At 40.6% G+C, this 15,583-nt stretch overlaps 1 protein-coding gene across 3 annotated transcripts; it reads left to right on the forward strand.

The window, feature by feature from the left end:
• Nucleotides 1-6,361: 6,361 nt before the first annotated feature.
• On the forward strand, nucleotides 6,362-15,371 carry adgrg3 (adhesion G protein-coupled receptor G3). Of its 3 annotated transcripts, none has more exons than XM_075469997.1 (12): nucleotides 6,362-6,495; nucleotides 6,788-6,848; nucleotides 7,278-7,365; nucleotides 7,844-7,975; nucleotides 8,284-8,439; nucleotides 8,536-8,590; nucleotides 8,670-8,761; nucleotides 10,211-10,329; nucleotides 11,573-11,853; nucleotides 12,094-12,196; nucleotides 12,293-12,621; nucleotides 12,703-15,371. In XM_075469997.1, the coding sequence occupies exons 1-12, from the start codon at nucleotides 6,435-6,437 to the stop codon at nucleotides 12,816-12,818; spliced, it is 1,593 nt and encodes a 530-aa protein (XP_075326112.1). In that variant the 5' UTR covers nucleotides 6,362-6,434; the 3' UTR covers nucleotides 12,819-15,371. The 3 variants fall into 3 exon arrangements, with proteins under 3 accessions (XP_075326112.1, XP_075326198.1, XP_075326283.1); XM_075470083.1 differs by having other exon boundaries at nucleotides 8,287-8,439; XM_075470168.1 differs by having other exon boundaries at nucleotides 6,791-6,848.
• Nucleotides 15,372-15,583: the final 212 nt, after the last annotated feature.

Genomic DNA, 15,583 nt, shown 5'->3' on the forward strand with positions numbered 1-15,583 from the left:
AGTTAAATGTTACCCAATTCCGATTTTTTGCTCTCACGTGACACAGATCGGATATGTTTTTTGACCATGTAAATAGGACAAGGAACAAGTCCTGCCCCCCTGAGAAAATTTCATAAAAAATTCCACTGAGCCACAAACGAGATCTGACATAGGCCTACTCTGAATAGTTTATAAACAATTTAAGAGTATTCCAGATGGATGTGACTGTCTTGAAATTGTCTATATAGAGTGGTAGTTGGGTTTCATCCTCTAAGTGTTGAACACTTTGTTCTTCTGCTGGACAATGGATGTAGATTTTAGTTCTGGTATACAACAGGACTGGAGGGTAATAGTAGTATTCTGGTACTCTCAGCTTTATTTCTTCTCTTTAGCATTTACTTGGTGAACACATTTCTTGTGACCCTGATGGCGTTGTAATGGTGTGTTTGCATGCATCATACAAGTTCTTCATTTCTTTACAAAAACAAAAAAACAAAAAACTTCATAAAAAAATTCCACACTGTTTACAAAATTGACGGTCATGATTTATGCTAGTGTGACCATATTTTCATTACCGAAATGAATTATTATTATTATTATTATTATTATGCTTGAAGTTGTAGTAGTGGTTTTCCACCGATTTTTTTTCAGGTATTGTTTTCTGCCCCCACCCCAGATGAGCTAACTGCCCACCCACACATGCCATTCTGGTCACACCTCTGGTGCACAGGTTGCAATAATGGCCCTTTCCCTCCTTCTCTGCCTTAAAATCCTGCCAATGTTGGGCGAACTTCTCATGTACCGCAACGCTAGCATTACACCTATGTCAACGTCGTCCATTTGCCTCAGCAGTAGAGTTTGGTGAACACTTAAGTAGGCATGCGCGATGTTTCAGGTGATAGGCAAGTGTAATCGCGTGAATCAGATATGAGTCACATTATTAAAGTACGTGTAACCACACGTTTAAAAAAATCGTATTTAGGCAAAAAATCAGATCTGGGCATCAAGACTTGCAGTGTAAATGTAGCCTTTCAAGACATATACTGTATAGCTACAAATTTGTTCCATGGTGCTGATTCATAATCTGCCCTTTAGTGCTGATAATAAAGTAGAAAATAATTAAATGTATTTGTGCTTGACTATCCACTTTGCGCTAGACAGCAAGGTTATAAAAGTTATATATTTTACATTTATGCATATCATATTTCATTTGTGTGTATACAAATGTTATAAACAAGTACTGATTTGTTTGAATGAGAGGTTGAGAAAATCCCAATACAAATTCTTCATATTATTATTGTCGTTGTATTTACACCATCCATCCATTATACCCGCTGAATCCGTCGGTCGCTCGGGGGGGTTGGGGGGCTTGGCTGGAGCCAATCCCAGCGATCATTGGGCGAGAGGCGGGGTACACCCTGGACAGGCTGCAGGTCCATCACAGGTATTTATACTAATATAGTCCAAAATTATGTGAATAAGCATGTAGGCTACATCAGGTTATATAGTTTTAGTGAAACAACCTATGCCCCTTTGTCCCTAGAAACATACATGTAGGAAAAACACTGCAACTCACTTGACAGTAAAATCATACATCTCTCTAATGCACTTTGCCAATGACAAAGGAAACATAGAGAAACAAAAAGAAGCCATACAGACATGCTTTTTCCCCTCAGCACGCTGTGTGTGGTTAATTGTGTGTGGTAAAAATTATTATGAGATTGTGTGCAGACTGCAGAGGCGCACACACACAGGATGCTGCTCACTTCACTAACTTCGTCAGTCATCTTGCAAGAATACACTGTGGCGTGCACATACAAATACCGCTGCAGAACCTACTCACCGGACTGTCAGTTGTGCTCTCTGTTCCCAGCAGCTCAGCAGCACTGAGCTGCAGGGCAACTTGTCTGGGCACGTCAGGGCACGTCAGGGCACGTCAGGGCACTGAGTGGATCATGTGACCAACCGAGGGTAGATCTAAATTATTATTTTGGGCCACACAGACAGACTTTCACACACACGCTTACAATTTTGACAAAAGGGCACCTTGGGCAGAATACCCCCCACCTTCTGCACGTGCCTGTTCTTTACTAACATTAGCTCTCTTTTCATTTAGTTCAATACTAAATATACTAATGTTAGCCCGATTCTTTTATTGGAAGCCCAAGAACAAGCTGGAGAAATCTTAAGTTAAACAAAGTATTTATTCGTGGTCACATGTGAAGTTTAGCCGCGCTGAACTCGGAGTGACAGAGCCGGGCCCTCGCAGGGCCTCCGCCAGACAGAGCCCCGATATCCGGAAACATTTCATATTTATGTCCACCTTTATCTCACAGAGGTTGTACTTACACTCAACAAAGTATAATTGGATATTTGCTAGTGATATGAGCAGGCCATCCACCGTCTTTGTCATGTTCTTTGGATGTGATAAACGATGTGTGTGTGTGAGTGTTGTTTCAGGCGTGCATCTACTGTACAGACCTATCTGACATACATTGCGTTTGTATGAGCAGAGTGAAAACGTGCAAACTAGGAACTTAGATTATTTAGTGAACTACAGAATATGAATACATAAAGTCTAAGAATAAAGCCAATTTATAACACTAAGGTTGTATGTTAATGATGATTTTTCTGTGTGTATGTGTGTGTGTGTGTGTGTGTGTGTGTAACTATGTGTATTCAAATCAAATCAAATCAATTTTTTTTGTATAGCACATTTCATCTACAAAACAATTCAAAGTGCTTTACATAAAATAGAAGCATTGCAGCAGGGAGTGGAAGAAGCATTACAAATACATAAAAGAATATTAAGAGAAACAAATAAAATAATTTAAATGAATTTAAAAACAAGCAACAGTCCAGATCATTTAAAAGATATCGTGTAGATTTCTTGCATAGATACATGAGAAAAGAAATGTTTTTCAGCCAAATACAATCCAAAAGCACCTAGACCATCACTATGACCACACTATTTCAGATGTTTCTACACAGCTCTGTTAAACCATTTTCCACTTGCAACATCCTTCTTTTAGACTCCTACGCTCTGTCTCCGCTAACCTTCATTTACTTACACAAACCTTCACTTAGAATGTCGTTCAGAACAACATCAAACTGCACTCCTTTTCACTCTTTTAGCAACACAGCACTTGCAAAATCGAGTTATTTTCAATTTCTGCACCCTGGGGGCCTCTCTGCCTGCTTCTGATCGCTTGGGGGGGGGGGGGGTATCCCCTCATATCTGAGCACGATTCATGTAAAATCTGTACCATATTTTTGCATGTTCAAGCACACATTCATTCACCCAGTCACATGCTTATTATCTGTACCCACAGTTCTGTTACTCGCTGTTAGTGTAGTTGCTCCTTGTGTTGTTTTTGTTTTGTTTTGTTTTCTCTCTGTTTGTCTACTTGCAGATGTTTCTGATGGTTCCAAAGCAAATGTGTTTAGCATAAAACGGTATTCAGATTACAATTGTGCTGCCATAATGCTGGACAGGAGGGGGGAACTGCTTCAGGTGGTGGCATCCGTCTTTTCTAATGCAAATCATATGTTTACTAGTTATATGTGTAGCAAGTGAAATCCTTCACGCAATCCGTCATGCATAGGCACGAAATTTGTCCTCTGCTTTTAACCCATCCAGGTCAGCACCTGTTGAACACACTCATGCACAGGGTCACACGCATAGAGACAGATGCCATTCACTGTGCCCGGGGAGCATGGAGCTACGGTGCATTGCTCAAGGGCACCGTGGCCATGAAAAAGAGGTGGACTGACACCCCGGCAGCTATCAGTTTCACCAATCTTTTTATCTTTTTGAGTGGCGAGAGTGGGACTTGAACCACCAACCTTCTGGTTATTGGAACGACTGACTCTAACTAACTCTCCACTGAGCCACGGCTGCCCTGGCCCCAGCTAATGGTGAAAGTAGCATTTTATATGCCACAGATGTTGGATAGTTCTAGTAGGTCAAAAATTGGGTTCCATTAGTGCATTTTGGCTTTTTTAAATTGTTTCACATCGGCTACTCTGTGTCCAGTTGGCCTATTAGGGAAAGTTGGGAAATGTCTTTCTCTCTTGCCTTATCCGTATATGCGCTCCTGTGTCATTTCCAGGCTCCTTCCACATCCTTTTTTCAGCTGTTTCAGCATTTTGGATCGGCTTTAAGACTGTAGGTTGGAGTACAGGAGAGGGGAGGCAGCTAGGCAAGCATCTAAACTAACATGTCACACACAATCTATTCCTATTTGTCACATTTATTTATGCAAAATTAGCATAGATGCTTATGGCAAGAATCAGTTTTTCATTTAATTTAACTTGCATTTAACATTTGCATTGCCATTATATTTAGCCATTTATACCTATATATGAACCGCTCCGGAAGCTCCTTCTTGTTCACAGACAGTCAATTTCTGTGTGTAAACCTCCCTCCTCCCCAGGCCATGGTGACAGGAAGCCATCATCTTTCTCACGATGGGGCTCTAGATCTCGATCTTGATATCATGAGGGCCACCGGGGTTAAACAACTAGATATATTCACCAAAGCCTGTTTCATACATTGCGGTGGGAACTGAGGAAGTTGTGTTACAAAAAAGGACATGATATGTCTCCGATAAAGTTTTAGCTTCATTACAAATGTTTGGGCTGCCTGATTTTTTTTTTTTTAAATGTTCATTTTCTTTTTAGTAATTTATAAAAGACCTTTGAAGGATGACATGAGACAATGAGATTCATAAAGTAAAGAAAAAGGTTTAAACCAAGCAAAATAGATCTTTCATAGAGAGAAGAAGCTGGTATATATGTATATATATGGATAGATAGATAGATAGATATAAGCCTCTTGATCAGACCATCTATATGTAGGATTGATTGTTATACATTCCACAGGTGTTTCTTTCTCTCTTTCGCTTTGAGTAATATGACGTCTTGCATTGCTGAATCGAATTTTGGGTCTTTCGCTTCGCTCTCAGAGAAAAGTTGAAAGTAGTTCAACTTTTCAAGTGCAGACGCCAGCCAGTCAAATCACCCATGTGATTGCATGTGTCATCTTGTGACTGATTGTTGCAACAATTCAAAAGGTCAAGCCTTCTCACTGTTCAGTGTTACATCACTGAAAAACATGCCTTGCAGAGCCCGATAAGGGCCATGGCCAGTTTTAGGGTCAGGTTAGGGTTAGAGTTAGGGTTAGGGTCAGGTTAGGGTTAGGGTCAGGTTAGGGTTGGGGTTAGGGTTAGGTTAGGGTTAGGGTTGCCTTTGAGTATCAATAAGAAAACATGATGTTTCACTGCAGTAAAAAAACACTGATATAAGCTGTTCTCTGCGGTGAACTGGAACATGGCTCATATTGGTAAATATAAAGAACTACTGAGCAGTAGAGGGAACTATAGGACTTCCTTTCCTCATGCCATCCAGTTTCATCACAACATTCAGTGCTTTACGTGAGCTCACTTGTAGAAACAGAATGTTTTTTTTAATGGAAGGTCGTGTGAGGTTTCAGTCAACCTTACAAGACAGTAATCGAGTGATCCAAAAAAACTCAAAGCCTGGAGGAGAACCACATGTTACATATTTGTTTAGTTTCTTTAACTAGATCACAAACAAGATGTGTCTGTTTATCAAGGGTTCTTTATCTTTCAGTGGCTCTGTGATCCAAGCAACAGAGAAAGGTAGATATTGGGGGGGTTAAAAAAAGAAAATCCAGTCTGATTGGAGCCGGTTTTCTGCTATTAGTCAAAAAATTACAGCCTTAATACCAAAACAGACGTTGATTCCCTTTGTGTAACTATAGCAACAAGTGGACCTCATGACGTGAATAATGCACTTAGCATTTTGTCCTCACTTTACCCTAAATTGATAATTTAGCTTTCAGTCAGTGCTGTAACGTAGATGCTCATCTATGTTTTAGTGATGAATTGTTTAAATGAGTTTGAAATAACTCTTAAGTAATAAGTGTTAACTGCATGATTTTAAACCTGTGGAGGCAGCCAACTTTAGCTAGTTATGAGTTTCACTTCCCCTGTAATGTGTATCTAAGTGCTTCTTTGAAATAACTTGACACTTTCTTTCCTCTTGCGCATAGGAAAACATCAAGATTTGGAAATTTCCTCTTTCTTCCAGATACCAACGAATACTCTCAGCAAAGTGTTGTCATGGCCATTTTTATGTAAAAACTCTTCAACTAAACGGCCATAAATGACTTCCTAAGGCTCCCACACCTCAAACCCTCTCTGTGAAATTCTAAAAGTAGTACAGGCAGTGATCTAGGACGTTGCTCTGCTTTTAGAAACCAACATAGAGTCAATGATTTCCTGATATGAACGCTCATGGGGCATGACGCTTCAAACATGTGATCAAAGCAGATGTGAAACTCCCCTTCCATCACATTAAGCAGATTAGGACTCAAGCAGAACATCGTTGTACGTGGAACTGTGACTATTATTGTTGTGGAACAGAGAGACATGATGTGGATTACTCCCATGCTCCTCATACTCGTCTCTTTTTCTACATCCCAAGCTGCTAGTGAGTATACTTTATACTCTTTTTGTGTGTGTGTGTGTGTGTGTGTGTGTGTGTGTGTGTGTGTGTGTGTGAGGTGACTACCACTTTAACTGCTAATCAATCAAAGCTGTGGATCACTCAATGATGAGAAAATTCAAGTCACTCGATGCTTTCAGACCCAAAGAATTCAAAGCCGACCCCCCCCCCCCCCATGTTTCTCTGGTGTCAGAGATGACACCTCTAAGCTCAGTGTTATTCAGCTGCTGGCTCTATAAACAGTACTAATTTAGACTCTCTTTGTGTGTGATTTAAGAAGACTATTGTGAAGATGTCATCCGTGAGTGTCAAGAGCAAGATCCTACATTTTGGACCAGGTAACTCATACAGTGGATACTAATCTGATCCTGCAGAGTTGATGTGTTTCTATGTCTTGTACAATGATGACTTACTTTGGCTTACTACTAAGCAGCTGGTCTTACTGCTGTGACAGCTTTAACAGCTTTTTATGTGATCAGAATGTAATGAATTTCTGTCATTACCACATGCCATTCCAGAACCGACTCACATTTGTTCACACTGCTGTATTAAACATGGCTTCATCTGTAAAAGAGGTGTACAACCTCCTCAGATCATAAACGCATGTGTGCCGTAGCCATTAGATTAAAGTGCTGCTGTTTATGTCCTTGCCTGAATTTGTCCCCTCCCTTTTGTCCCCCAAAAATACAGGGCTTATCATATAGCAGGTTTCATGGCGTATAGTTTTGTGTTTGAATTGCTGAAGCATGTTAAACATTTGTCGGCAGGTGTTATGAGGACAGAATTGGGACCTGTAGACCGCGGTCTCGTATTTATCGTGGATTTTTTCGTCAGACAGTAAACTCATCGCAAGAGGTGAGGCTGTATTATGTTATTTGGTTCTTTGAGGTAAATAAGTATGTACTTCTATCTGAAATGCACCAAAGTATAATAAAAAAAAAGGGTTGATTTGATGTTATTACACGTATTAGCCTTATTCAATTGTAAAACAGACATTATGCACGAATAGTTTATGGGTGTTCAAACTCAAGCTAATGAAGAGTAGAAAATAAACAGTGCCTGAAAGCAGCAGTTAAGTATGTATATTATAATATTAACTTAAATAAGTATAGCGAGGAGCCATCTCAGAGTCAGAAAGTTACATTTCAGCAGTTTCACAGCTTCTGATTTCACAGACTGTATAGAAGGATGTTACGTTTCCCACTATGTTTATATTTAAGATTCCCCCCAAGAAAAGTCAACTCTCATGAATGATTTTTTTGTTTTTTATTGTATCATATGAACCCTCAGTGTGCTGCATATTCATGTTGTTGCACCGGCTTATGGTTTTTAGACTGAGGCGAGCCCTACAAATGAACACAGGGTTCAGATCCCCTCCTCGGCTCTCCAGAAAAGCAGAGGAGCTGGCTCTGAGGAGGAGGAGGTGCTAGTGGTGGCCACTGTGATCAACAGCACTCATTTTCAGGTCTGTAGTATTAAAGTTGCAAAAGTGAGAAAGCCTTCACCTTTTTGTACAGATGGAGCGAGCTTCCACTTTCAGTTTGTTTGCGTGTGTACAAGGCAGCACTTCTTCTCCTGCTCATTTGTGTTGATTTCCATATTATGTCCACTCTGTGCTGAACTATGAAAATGAGGGAAAGTTTAAAATTGTATCTAATGTTGATATCATTCTTGCATCAGTTTTGAAAGCTGTGTTGCATCTTATAATACTCACCGTGTGAGTTTTTTATTAACACCGTGTGACACCTTTAACACATCTTTCCGTCAATGCAGCAGAGCCCCCCTCCGAGGAAAGGAAGGGGGCTACTTCCCTTCCAGCCAATCCAAGGCACGGTTTTAGGGGGGCTAGTCCTGGTTGTGAGGGCAGGAAACTACCCAGTCAGAAACCTCACTCAACCCATCAAGTTATTCTTCAGCCGCGATAAAACGGTACAATTATATAAAGCAGCTGTTCACACACTACACTTTGAATGTAAAAACGTGTTTTTGCTCTTTTTGATTCCCTTTGTTTGACTAATGTTTCAGGTGGGAAAAGGAACCTGCGTGTTTTGGCAGTTGTCAGAGGATGCCAGTGGAGCAGGTGGATAAAATATGCAAACAGCATTTTTGCTCTAACAATAAAACACGAACATGAACTGACACTCTGCGTGTGCTTTCAGGTCGATGGAGTGCAGATGGCTGTATTACCAGTAACACAGGGGCTGAATTTACTTGCAGCTGCAATCACCTGAGCTTCTTCGCTGTGCTTGTGGTAAATAATAATCCTTTTTACTTAGGCATAGCATGTGAAAATAAATGGATTCATGCATTCATGTTGGAATCTGGAGGAGTCCCCTCTTCGTGTTTTTGTTTCTTTGACAAAGTTGAAAACCACTTTGCCTTGTTACAAAATACGAGTGTGACTCCTCCTTTCTAAAGTCTTAAAATTGTCACCATAACGGCATCAAAGACTCACAAATTCCTCCTTTAGTTTTCTTGTGATTTTTTTTTTTCCGAACACTACTCTTCTACTTGCCTTTATGACACTGATGGTTGTTCTAGCGCAGTGGTTCCCAAACAGTGGTACACGTACCCCTAGTGGTACGCGGAGGTACTGCAGGTGGTACTCAGGCCAAAAAAGGTTGGGAACCACTGTTCTAGCGTGTAAAAGGAGCCACTATGCAAATAGATATAAATGTCTCATATTAAGAGGTGTGAAAAGATCAATATAGATAATAGATAATAGTAGTAATGATTTAGCATAGCAATTATATACTCATAGAAACACTGCTTTTAAAAATAAAACAACGAGAATGCAAGTTTCATTCTGTCTATGCTCCGTTTTGTAATGAACAGATTGAGAATATTGATAATAGCCGCTTTCGGACAGACCGTTCTAAGAACGCAGTTATCAGAACTGTCCTACTCGAATTTCGTTCTGATAACTGTCCTTCTGTTTCAGTCTGCATTCGCACATGAGTCGGGACCAAGTCGGGACTGATGCGCCGCGTGCAGCCGTCTGCGTCAGTGACGTGTTAGCCGTTAGCCGTTTAGCGCCACATTCAACAACAAAACAAAACAAAACCCGTAAAAGTAAGGAGAGAAGAAAAAACACCACAAAGAAGCTAATATGGAGAGCGGGGAGGCCACCGTGTTCATGGTCTGCATGATGGTGATATTAATCATGGACGATCACATCAGGCGTCTAATATCGAGGCTGGAAGAGCTCACAGAGAGAGTCAGGAGACGATACTTTTTAATTTCATGAAGGAAGAAAGGAGAGCAGAGCGCTGCAGACAAAGGAGACCAGTGTAAGTTTAACTTATTAAACACCCACCGGTTGTGTCTGTGTCTTATGATGAAACATTTCAGCCGTGATAGCATGACAAGGGGCGTAGCTACCGACCACCAAACACCTCCGTCAGATGTGTTCTATAGAACCATGAAAAGACCCGACCTCGGAGAAGGAGCTGAATAGTTATAGGAACTGAGGGAGATAGCCCCGAGTTCCTGTATGTCCGAACACGGGAGAAAACGGCCCCGCGGATTAAAAGGTTATTAGAACTGCCAAAGGTTCCTACAGTCCGAAAGCGGCTAATGACAGATTAATGGGAACTAACTTGTAGGTAAATGGCCAAGCTTTTTGAAGACAAATCTACATCTTTTTACCGATGAAAGTCTGACATGCATCTCAGCTCATCTGCACCTTTTTCTGTTTCAGAACCCGGACATATCTGTGGATGAACGTAACGCCGTGAGCCTTAATTATATCACCTACGTAGGATCGTCTCTCTCTGTCCTCTTCGCCTTCATCAGCTTGTTCATCTATGTCGGTCTACAGTAGGTTCATTCACTCATTTATTTGGACTTAACATCTGTTATAGTGTGAAAAATCTTCAAAATATCTCTAGTGCATTATGCAAAAAAGTAGGTGTAAGTATTAACCACAAACTACAAAACTCATCATCTTCGTCATCTTCTCTTCTAGACTTCCTGTCATGTGTTGCTCAACACACACATTACTCTTTTTTTCATCAAAAATTCCTCTTGTCAAGTTTCCATGATATGAGCATTCTTGCTCATATCGTGTGATCACGTGGATGAGCATTTTCAGGAAGCCCAGAAGTAGATGTCCTCACACAGTGAAGGGTTTCGACGAGATGGTTTATCTTTCATGCCTGCCTGATAGTAACTACAAGCTTTGGTGCCTTGTCATTATGACATTGCCATCATTTAGGTTTTTTGACAGATTCTTATTGTCCTTACCACAGCTCCCCAACATGGCATGCACAAGAGGCCGAGAATAAAGTGTTAGATCGGGGTTTCTTGTCAGTAAAGATGCCAGTTAGCCTGCAAAAGAGGAAGGTAAATCGGTGGTTGGGATACAATTTCAACTGTATGGGTGCACTAATATATATATTTATATTTTTTACTGGGATAGAATAATTACAATTGTCAGTCACTGGATATATATGAAAGGCATCACGCACTTACATACAACTTGCCATCAGCGGTGTTCATCCTACCTGCTGTGAATTTAGTTTAGTTTGAGTTGTTTTGTTGAGTTGTAGTTGTTTTCTAAAGAAAAAAAAGACATGGTTGATATATTTTGTTAGTTTAGTTCTAGTGAAGTTCATTTTCCCGTCACTGCAACAGCGGGTTGATGCATTGTGGAATTGGTCCATCTCTTATCTATCCCCACAGAAGGTTCTGTGCTCAAGCAGACATTTACTTTAATAATTGTAAAATTAACCTTGTGATCTTGAGAAACCAAAGCTGGACTCACGTTGTGATCTCAAGAATAATGAACTTGTGACGTGATACAAGCTATGTTATCTCAACGTAACAGGATGGTCAACAACATTGACCGCTCTCGGACAGTATTCTTCCTTGATTCCTCAAACTGAAAGTGTGCCCACCGATCATAAGTACTCAACACAATCCCGCTTCAAAAAAAATTAAATACCCCTTTAAGTTTGGCTGATAATAACAACAAGTGTTCAGTATGTGAGAAATCGTGTCCATACAGCTGAACCTATCACACTCAGGTCACTGTAACTATATACTGTCATTTTTCCTTTAGACGGCGGCGTCCTGAGAAGGTCATTGGCATACATATTCAGCTAACAGTGGCACTGTTTTGCCTCCACCTCGGCTTCCTGCTCTGCAGTTTCTGGGTTCTGCTGCTCAATGAGACGGAGGACAGCCGGGTTTGCCAAGGCCTGGGTCTCTTTTTGCACTGGTCTCTACTGGCCACCTTCACCTGGATAGCTCTGGAGGGGTTCCACCTTTACCTGCTCCTCGTCCGTGTCTTTAACATCTACGTCCGGAGATACCTGCTCAAACTCAGCCTGGTGGGATGGGGTGAGTTATGTAGCTTTGTTCTGACTGCGTTGGGCAATCTCAGACAAAGCACTGCATTTGTGAAAGGATATTTGGTTCATAGTCGTGTCTATTTTTTGGCCTGTTTTAAAGCAGGGCCTCAACCACTGATGCTTCCGGTCTGTGGTGTGTGCCACTTTCTTTGGAAATGTGGACATGAAACTGCAGTGCAGCTTTGAAATTCAAAACAGTGTTCTTAAACTTGGACTTTTGCTTCATCAGGTCTTCCTACACTGGTTGCAGTGGTGTGTGGGATTTTAGGTGTCTATGGCAAATACGATCTGCAATATAAGGATTCCAACAACCATACTTCAAGATCACATATGTAAGACATTAGAATTTTAGATAAGCGGTTGTACTTCCGTGAAATCTAAAAAAAACAGGCTCAGTCTCATTTTTGTGTTTTTTTTATATTGAGCAGATGCTGGTTGAGCAGCGAATTCGCACAGAGGCGTATAGTCGGCTACTTCACTGTGGGCTTTCTCTGCCTTGTGACACTGTATAATTCCTGCATGCTGGTGATAGTGGTGTTTAAGCTCTGGAAGATAAGAGGTGGTAAACGAGGCTATGAGAGCAGCAGTGACTGGAAGAAGATGATGAAGGAGAAAGGGCCCCAGTTATGGAAGGATTGTGCCACAGTGCTGAGCCTCAGCTGGGTGCTGGGGTTACCGTGGGGAGTTGCCAGCACCACGTACCTGAAGGTTTCTTTACCCGGGATCTACATGTTCACAATACTCAACTCCCTGCAGGGTCAGTAAATGGAGGTGTAATGATTCATATATGTCGTGTGGATGATGATGACGTTTGACTCGAGAAATTCTCTCCGCACAGGTGTGTTCATGTTCCTGTGGTCTTTGGCTTTGTCCTGCAAGTCTCGATCTGACAGTAACTCATCAGTCAACGACCCTTCCTCTCAGAAAATGATGATTACCAGTTTCAAGAACTGAAAAAATAACTGTATGTAACCAGGGACCAAATCTCTGCATTGTGTTTAAGGCTTGGAAGGATGGAGAGCACACCGCTGCTCTCAACGAAGGTCTTTATTTTCCGCAACCTTTCCTCACTTTCCGCACCGAACATCACAAAAAAGAGGGAAAGTTTAGGCGGGACAGTGTCTTTAATCGCGCATGTTGCTCCCCATCAAAGAGTGCACAGAAACAGAAAAGAAAAGTACTACAAAAGTAGTCTTATAAATATCAGGTTAAACATAATCATTTTGTGGAATTATAAACAAGCTAAATTAACCCCTGTTACATGGATGTCATCCATTGCCTATATTAGGTGTTGACTGACTTGTGGACTACAGTTGCATGACGTTGAATATATCTCACAACAACTTTCTTCATGTTTTTCTGCTTCCTTTTATGTAAAATAAATCATATATGATAAATAATAACCTCTTATTGAGTATTAATTGTTTATACTGCTACGACTCTCATGGAATATCACCCAAAGAGCATCAGAAACTTACTGGATTTATCTGAAAAAGAAAAATATTTTAAAATCTTTATAGCCTTTATACTGTACCTGAGTTTTGGGTGGATAAGGTGATGTGGAGTTTAACTGCACACCGAGGAGATGCAGGAATTGACCCAAAAGAGTATGTGTGATTTTTGTTTTTGCTCGCAAGCACTGTATTTAGAATTTTGTGCATTTGTTTGGCCTTCTTGTACTGTTTAAAGAACTATTCCGCACCCCTAGAGACAATCATTTATCTTTAGTTTCTGGTACAGAAAGTTATCTTGTAAACATATTTCTAAAGCCACAGACCAAAAATGCATGTGGCCAGTTTTTTATACGACCATCATCATGTTGAGCATTGTGGGGGAGCTGGAGCGTATTTCAGCTGCGATGCGCTGACACAGCACAAATAGGCCCATCATCATCATCATCGCTAACACAGAGACAAGCTCACACTCAACAATCTATAAGTTATCTCTATTCAGGAAAAGTCTTAAGAGGTTTTTGATTGTAAAATGTTTTAATGCATTGAGACATTCTCAATGAAATCTTGACATATATATACATATATATTTTTTCTTCTAATAGATTGTTAGGTTTTTGTCACCTTGATGTCTTTGACTTCTTTCACATTTGTTACATCAGCCATGGGGAGGCATCTGTATCAGCCTCTCTGGGCTTTGTCTTTTTTATGTTTTTATCTGCAAATAAAAGAATTATCGCGAAATAATAACTTAACGTTTGGACCGTGGGACGAAAGGTCACGCAGGCACAAGAACAAAATGCAACCTGGTTATTAAGAAAGTGAAAAGTAAAACAGGAAGAAACTATAACTATGGTGGGAACGACAGTAAACTAAGTTCTGACATTAAATCCAGTTGAACATTTACAGTGAGCTAAGAAGCCTGTCTGTTTGCCCATATCTGAAGGTTATCATAGGTGCACTTAAGCCCTCTTAGCTGTCAGTGATGATTTTGTACCTTTAGGATTAAACAAAGGTCCACAGTAATTACCTTAAGGACCATCCCTTTACTGTACAGGGTACTTTTCTGACCACTACAAGTTAGAGTACAGGAACGACAGCGGCGCGTGTCGATGAAGTCATCCCATTAGACGATTGCCCTGGATAACAACAACATGGCAGCTCTGAACTAACAGTGCAATAGTACGCGTTCATTCCTTCATTCGTCTTCAAGTATTGCTGAAATAAAGACAGATAATGCCTTATTTAGAGGCTGTATTGTCTATGCCCTGTTCTTGTGGGATATACACGGATCTCGAGGGATCTAAATATCTTCCGAAGGACGCTGACTTTCACCAAACTGTTATCGGTGAGTAGATGAACGTATTTTATGCCAGAAATAAGGTCCAGGTTTAAGAAAACCGAACTTCCCCTTTAAGCAGGTATATAATGTCTGCTGGCACATTTTTTGTAAGCGAACAAGGCGATGTCTGTCCACTAAAGCAGGATGGCTGGTCGCAAATAAGAGAAGTGAGAGCTTGAGTATGTTGTTTTCCCAAAAGTAAATGCACCACCCCCAACAAACAGGGCAAAGAAAAGTTCTGGTTTCATTTCAACATTTGATGTCAGGGAATGGGTGTGAAAGACCACAAAACTTAGTGACATTAGGACTAGACCAATGCATACGTATGAGCATCAGCACAATTACATTTTCCACAGCAAGGCCTGACGTCAGGGTTTTCCCAGGAACATCTGACTTTTGGGACATGTCCTCTCTGCGTCACTCAAGTTTAGATGTTTTTTTTTTTTTTTTAAAGATGGCTGTAGAAACAGAAATGAGTGACAGATGACTGACATTTGATGGCTGTCAAGAACTCACTTCAGCCATCCTCACGTAGCTTACCACTCTTTATCAGAAATAGGTCAAAATGACGTGAAATGAAATAAAACTGTGAAATTATACAAGAACAATAAAGGCAACAACTTAAACCCAAAACCACCAAGAAAAAAGGATTTGATGAGTCACTGTCTATGTCATATAATCTGTTCTGATTGTTCTGTAATAAAATGTCATTAAATCATACTGAACAGTGTACATGTCAACTGCTGACCAAGAGATTTGCCTTTTTCAACAGGATCTTAGCACCCTCTAACGGCAGCTTAGGAGCACGACTCTTCCTTTGTGTTGTTCCACATCTACTCTGCACTGAAACTCATCGCACAATGTCCTCAAAAACCCCAAACAAGTTTTTCTTGATATTTTTACAACCAGCTGGTGGGTTATCCACA

The sequence above is a fragment of the Odontesthes bonariensis genome, chromosome 1 (genome assembly GCF_027942865.1).
Source record: "Odontesthes bonariensis isolate fOdoBon6 chromosome 1, fOdoBon6.hap1, whole genome shotgun sequence".
Taxonomy (NCBI): Eukaryota; Metazoa; Chordata; class Actinopteri; order Atheriniformes; family Atherinopsidae; genus Odontesthes; species Odontesthes bonariensis.